Source organism: Protomyctophum parallelum, assembly GCF_964188405.1.
Source record: "Protomyctophum parallelum genome assembly, chromosome: 22".
In the NCBI taxonomy this organism is placed as follows: domain Eukaryota; kingdom Metazoa; phylum Chordata; class Actinopteri; order Myctophiformes; family Myctophidae; genus Protomyctophum; species Protomyctophum parallelum.
This window is the reverse complement of record NC_139714.1, coordinates 2,547,987-2,554,838: the sequence shown is the minus strand read 5'-3', so window position 1 is coordinate 2,554,838 and position 6,852 is coordinate 2,547,987. Positions and strand designations below refer to the sequence as shown.

Here is a 6,852-nt window from a genome sequence, read left to right as displayed (position 1 = left end):
GGGTCGTAGTGGCTATAAATCTGTCATTAAAAAATAAATATAATTTTTCAGCAATGATCTTAGTTTTAAGGGTAACTGTTGTATAATCGCAATATTACACTCAAGGGATGATCTTTATCGTCATTGATGCACTTCTACGATGCCTTTCGGAGTTCCTGCGGCACCACAGGCGTGCATTAATGGCGATGATGATAAAGAACACCCTCTTGTGTAATATTGCTTAGCCTATATGCATTTGGGGGTTTCCTTGGCATGACAATGCTTGAGAACATCATTAGGACGCATGAATGAAGCAGTAAGCCCCCCCCCCAAAAAAACTATTTACAAGAAACTATAGAAAAGCAAGCCCATAGTCGCATAGTAATAAGCGGACATGGCAACACTGGGCAGGGTAGGAACCATCTGGCCAGTCGATAGAGCCTTCTTATCAAATTAACCTCCATGGCGATCACATCTCTCATCTAGCCTATACGGCCATGACTGATAGAACAGCTTCACTGTATCACTTAAGCGGATCATTGGCATCAGTCTCACTCTCTAATGGAGATCAATCTGTGAGGCCTTGACGGCACCATTAGTCACATCAACACCAATGGATTAAGATGGCTGATAGTTATGAAGCGCGTACAGATTCATTCATGAGTGTAGAGTGGAAACCTTGTGTGTGTCCAAAACAATTATACTTTTCAGGATGTGGAACAAAGGAGAACCTGTGTTAAAATGGATCCAGCATATTTAGTCACAAGCAGGTAATTTAGTGACTGACAACACAGAAGTGTGTGGGGAGGAATTAATTGGCATAACGACTGAATAGGGGTCGGAGATAATAAAAAAAGCTGCAGCAACGATATGGAGATTTCTCTATAGACATCGACAACATCAGTTGCCTCTATGTTGATCAGATAAGATGACTGATGTTTAAACTGCTCATGAGTCCACCAAGTTGCTGAGGTTCATTAGTTGTGACTGAATTGATTGCCTCCGTCTTGAGTTGATTTACAATGCCAACTTATTTACCTTTTCTACTTAAGCCGTATATTGTCATTGATTTAAAAATAAATTTACATTAAAGAAAGCTATATCACCAGAATGTTATTAGGCCCATAGCTATTCTGCCATGATGACTAAGTACGGCTTATACCCAGTCTATTGTTTTACTGGCTAATTGGACAGAGATCAATGGCCCTATAGTTTATAAATGTCGGTTTCTGTGCAGCACTGAAAGCCGCTAATCAAATATACTAACTGGTACCAAAAAGAGAGAACACATAACCCCCGTGCTGGCCTCCCTTCACTGGCTCCCGGTTTATTTTAGAATCGATTTTTAAAGTCCTCTTATTTACTTTTAAATGTTTAAATGGGCTGCCCCCCCCCCTGGCTTTCAATCCCTCTTGAGTCCATTTTAGGTTTTGGTTTATTTTAGCTCTTTTTTTTTGTTGCTTATTTTAACCTGATATTTTTGTCATCATTTCTGATTGTGTTTCTCGTTTACATTCTGTGTTCTCTTGCCTGTCTCCGTTTTGCCACTGATCTGTACGGCACTTTGGTCAACCTTGGTTGTTTTAAAACGTGCTTTATAAATAAAGTTTTATTTGATTTGATTTTAATATACGGCCAACATGTTTGCACATGATGCTCACTAAATCAATGTGCAGTTCATTGTATTGTATCTTAAAGGATACACTTTTGCCTTGCAGTACTAATTTAGTTGACTAAAACTAAGCCGAAAAATGTTTGTTGACTACCTTGACGAAAACTACGTCTAAATTTCAGAAAAAACTAGACTACAATTAGTAGTAGTTAGGGGGGGGGGGGGGGGGGATTATAGTGGAGAAGAAATCCAGTAGAACTAAAAGACAACTTTATGTTTGATTGAAGCTCTGAAAACGATCTACAAGCTCGTCGATTGGCTATTTTCAGCATGCAACCAAGTGTACCAAGTTTACCGAGTAAAATCAGGCATTACGGCTCCACCAAGTTCCGCCAAAATATATATTTTTAAATATAGATATAGTCGACTAAAATCTTATGACATTTAGTCGGCTAAAACTGGACCAAAGCTAAAACATTTCAGATGACCAAAATGAGACTAAAACTAAACACAATTTGACTCAAAAGGCTATGACTAAAACCAATTCAAAATGTGGTGTCGAAATGAACACGGTTTTCTTCATGCCTTTTCGCCATGGTGTTTACAGGGAGTGTTCACCTTCAGCGCCATAGAGATGACCCCGCTGACCTTGGGGAAGTACGTGTACCCGATGTGGGGCCAGGTGATCGGCTGGCTCATGGCCATGTCCTCCATGGTGCTCATCCCTGGCTATGTCATCTACCTGTTCTGCACCACCAAAGGCTCCCCCAAACAGGTACACTCATCACATCATCTACCTGTTCTGCACCACCAAAGGCTCCCCCAAACAGGTACACTCATCACATCCACCAAAGGCTCCCCCAAACAGGTACACTCATCACATCCACCAAAGGCTCCCCCAAACAGGTACACTCATCACATCCACCAAAGGCTCCCCCAAACAGGTACACTCATCACATCCACCAAAGGCTCCCCCAAACAGGTACACTCATCACATCCACCAAAGGCTCCCCCAAACAGGTACACTCATCACATCCACCAAAGGCTCCCCCAAACAGGTACACTCATCACATCCACCAAAGGCTCCCCCAAACAGGTACACTCATCACATCCACCAAAGGCTTCCCCAAATAGGTACACTCATCACATCCACCAAAGGCTCCCCCAAACAGGTACACTCATCACATCCACCAAAGGCTCTCCCAAACAGGTACACTCATCACATCCACCAAAGGCTCCCCCAAACAGGTACACTCATCACATCCACCAAAGGCTCCCCCAAACAGGTACACTCATCACATCCACCAAAGGCTCCCCCAAACAGGTACACTCATCACATCCACCAAAGGCTCCCCCAAACAGGTACACTCATCACATCCACCAAAGGCTCCCCCAAACAGGTACACTCATCACATCCACCAAAGGCTCCCCCAAACAGGTACACTCATCACATCCACAAACCCAATATCTACCTGTTCTGCACCACCAAAGGCTCCCCCAAACAGGTACACTCATCACATCCACCAAACCCAATATCTACCTGTTCTGCACCACCAAAGGCTCCCTCAAACAGGTACACTCATCACATCCACAAACCCAATATCTACCTGTTCTGCACCACCAAAGGCTCCCCCAAACAGGTACACTCATCACATCCACAAACCCAATATCTCCATATTCACTTTTTGCGTTTATTTTTTTTCTTTATGTAAATTAACCCCATACCTGATCGTACTACAAAAGCATCAAAAGTAGCAGATCTATGATGTTAACACGCTCCCCGCCATTGCGGTAGATGTACTGCAATTTGTCTTGTATAGTGTGCAATGTGCATGATCGATCACGTCGTAATACTAATTACATTAGCATTGCATTGCTAGGTGATGTTGTCAACGCATGATTCTAAACTACGTCCGTTTCTAGACATGGTAACGCCCTGCCTGCCTCTGATTGGCCTACCGACAGTCCAACACTGCCCGTCTTACCAGATTTTACTCCGAGGTGGATAGCTATGATGGATAGTCTGGTGACAATGACGCAAGGTTATTCTGTGGTGGGAAATAATACAATATACGGTAACGGACTAAAGGCATTATAGTACAAGGGACTGACAGCTTGGTGCGTACGACAGATGACCAGAATGCAACCTTGTAACTTTTAGAGGCAAACTAATATTGTTTATGCTGTTTGCTTAGCTTGAATAATTTATTGAACAAGTACGCCGTAATATGATTTGATTTGGGTGTGTTCTAAATAAAGTGTTTGTGTTGCTTATCGTGTATTCATCTAATTATAGTAAACTAATACTATTATACTAAAAAGGATAAAGATGAAGGGAAAAGAGACCTTTTTACAGTACAATAATAATCAAATGTTTCAAGTTTACACTATACAAATAAATGATGTATGCAGTGCTGCAGATCAAACAGAAAACAAAATGTATCAGGTCTCTGAGACCCGATGAAGATCAGAGGCAGGAGAGGCAGGCGGGGTGGTTACAAAGGGCGGGTCTTCGTCGGACGTGGTTTAGAATCATGCATTGTCAACAGCAATGAAGCACACCATCTTGAATTTTGCGCGCACCCTCACCCACTGTATCTGTTTCTTTCCAATTCCTAGTTCCAGATGGCATTTCTGGTCGCGATAGTCTCTCAAGACAGACTGTTGACAGGGGGGCGCTGTTTTTCCTTTATTTGCCGATGGGATTCAGATTGTCGCTGCGGTAATCCTTTCTCATCGCCGTGCGGGAGAGCTGATATGGATCCGACACCACACACAGTGGAAGTAACATAATGTGTTATATCCAGGCGCGTTTTTTGCCTCTTCAAAATAAGGGTAAAACGGGGGGAAATCCTGGCGTGAGTTACAGCGAATAGTTAATTAATCCTGTTGGTCAAACGGTTAATATGAAGTTGTACCGACCTCACCTCTCTGCTTTCCATTTCACACACAGCGTTGGCTGGTGATGACCACTTCCCGGCAGGCGGCGAAGCCATCGGGGGCGGGGCAAGTGGACGCCGTGCACACGGCAAGTGTGGGGGAAGACGCCGTCTAGCGCAGAGAGACCAGCCAGCCATGATTCATTCAGCTTCTTCCTCTTCCTCTCCAACTTTGACTTTCCGCTCTCTCTGTCTGCGTCGAAGCTCAAAACATTGGTTGGAATGTACTATAGTGTATTATATGTATATTTAAATTAGTACGTCCTGTTCATTCAATACTAATAATACTGTTCGTCCTTGTTATTGTGGTCATCTCGTAATGAGATTAAAATAAATCATATAATGCCTCAAGGGAACGAAGACGGCGATGGGAGAAGGAACGTTTACTACATTCAAATTGCAGAGACAAAGCATCTCAGAAGCCATATTGGAAAGAAATTTGGCCTCTTCATTTTTCTTTTACATTTTTATCCCACGGTTTTGTAACCCGTTTTTTCACGCAGTGTCAATTATCTGTATGTAATCCTGGGCTCTACACTCCCTCCGCCAACCTGGGGAGAGCAACGGACTGAACTCATGCTTCCTTTGAGGCGTGGGCGTGTCCAAGCCGCTTCTTTTCACCTGACAGGGGGAGTTTCCCGGGTTGGACGTAGCGTGTGAAGGAACACGTTATTCCAGCCAGTTCCTTTCCCCTCCCCCCGGCTGGCCAGGGGGGGGGGGGGGGGGGGGGTGGGGGATAGTTTAGAGACCAGTATGCATATACATATAAAAATCCGGAGTAGTTCTACATTGCATTGCATTTGAGTACCTTTTTCCACCACTGCCGTTCACCTACGGTACATGGGGCATCATGTGACACACGTTATAGACTGTCAACCAGTGGTGGAAAAAGTACTCAATTGTCCCATAAGTCCCATATTCAAAATGTACTCAAGTAAATGTACGGAAAATTTGACGTACAAATAAAATATAAAAAATATATAAAAAAGTACAGTACTTAAGTAAATCTACTTGGTGGTTGCTTTACACCACTGGTGTCAACAACACATGTCATTCGGATGGATTGATTGATTGATTGATCTTTTTGGTAAATCAACGTCCTACTGGGTCACACCACAGTGTGTCACACAAATACAAGCTTGTAGATCTGCTACGTTTGATGCTTTTTTTTATTTGAATCCTGAAATGTAACAGTTTGACATTATGAGGTTCGACAGAGACGATTATTTGCTTTAGAAGAAACGTACGCATGATTTAACTTGGCTTTACTGTGTTAAAATGTTTCAATAATGCTCTATATTCATAAATGTTGCTATAGGATGTACAAGGGAATCAAATAGGAGTGAGCTGTAAATATTAATGTTTAAAAATAGTGAAAACCTTTTTTATTCAATGCAACATGTTTTTGATAGGATGAAATAGTGAAAATATGATACGATATTATGTCTTGTCATTTATTTTTTCGTGGATCTACAGTACTGTATGAAGCATTATGTAAAGGAGATACTCTGACAAAATGTTTCACTTCAATAAAAACAAACAAACAAATGCAACCGACAACAGCATTGTTGCACTAAAGCGAAACTTTGTCCAGATGGCATGAGGTTGAAAAAGCGATACAGGGGATGATCAGTGTCATTTGATAACCATTAATAACCGCGTGATGGCCTTATTGGTCACATCAGAAAGTGTGGGTGGAGGAAGTCCGATGATCTTGGAAGCAATAAGGGTAATACTGAAAAGTGTTTTTCCGTTAGGCATGGACAGTATGTAGAAACATGCGGTAGACTACAGGTACAGTACAACAGAACAGGTTGAATAATGCTTTTGTACAATAATAACGGAAGATGAGAGGGAAACAGATAATGGCCTTAATGTACAGATGACATGGAGTCTTTGCTGAAATCGTGAATGGATAGATGACATAGAGTCTTTGCTGAAATCGTGAATGGATAGATATAGGGGAGAGCCGCTTTGTTCGTAACGCGGCATGGTTGTAACGCGAACATTATATCTTGATTGGTCAATGCTACCATGACGTCGTCGCATCAGTATGTGTACAGCATGTACAGTATGTACAGTATGTGTACAGCAACACATTGAACGTGTCCAGGACGTTTAAAGTGTTTTCATTCATCCTAGAAACAGTTATTGCCGGAAAACTGATTCTTCTCAAATGGAGTAAAAATCTTCAGCTTGAGTATCTTTCGTCTACAAATCTTTTATTTAAAGGTTGATAATCTAAAATCCACATGGTTGCTCCATGTATGTTCTTCATTAGTTTGCTTTGTTTTTACACGCTATGCACGTTAGTTCTGGTCT

At 42.1% G+C, this 6,852-nt stretch overlaps 1 protein-coding gene across 1 annotated transcript in view; it reads left to right on the top strand.

Moving 5' to 3' along the window:
• The window catches only part of LOC310853606 (sodium- and chloride-dependent GABA transporter 1-like), a gene marked incomplete at both ends in the record, with an annotated part of 22,589 nt that extends 17,943 nt beyond the window's left edge, over positions 1–4,646 (top strand). The window contains 2 exons of the mRNA XM_083757999.1: positions 2,199–2,366; positions 4,545–4,646. Coding sequence (XP_083614125.1) covers positions 2,199–2,366; positions 4,545–4,646 — 270 coding nt within the window. The remainder of the gene's footprint in view (positions 1–2,198; positions 2,367–4,544) is intronic.
• Positions 4,647–6,852: the final 2,206 nt, after the last annotated feature.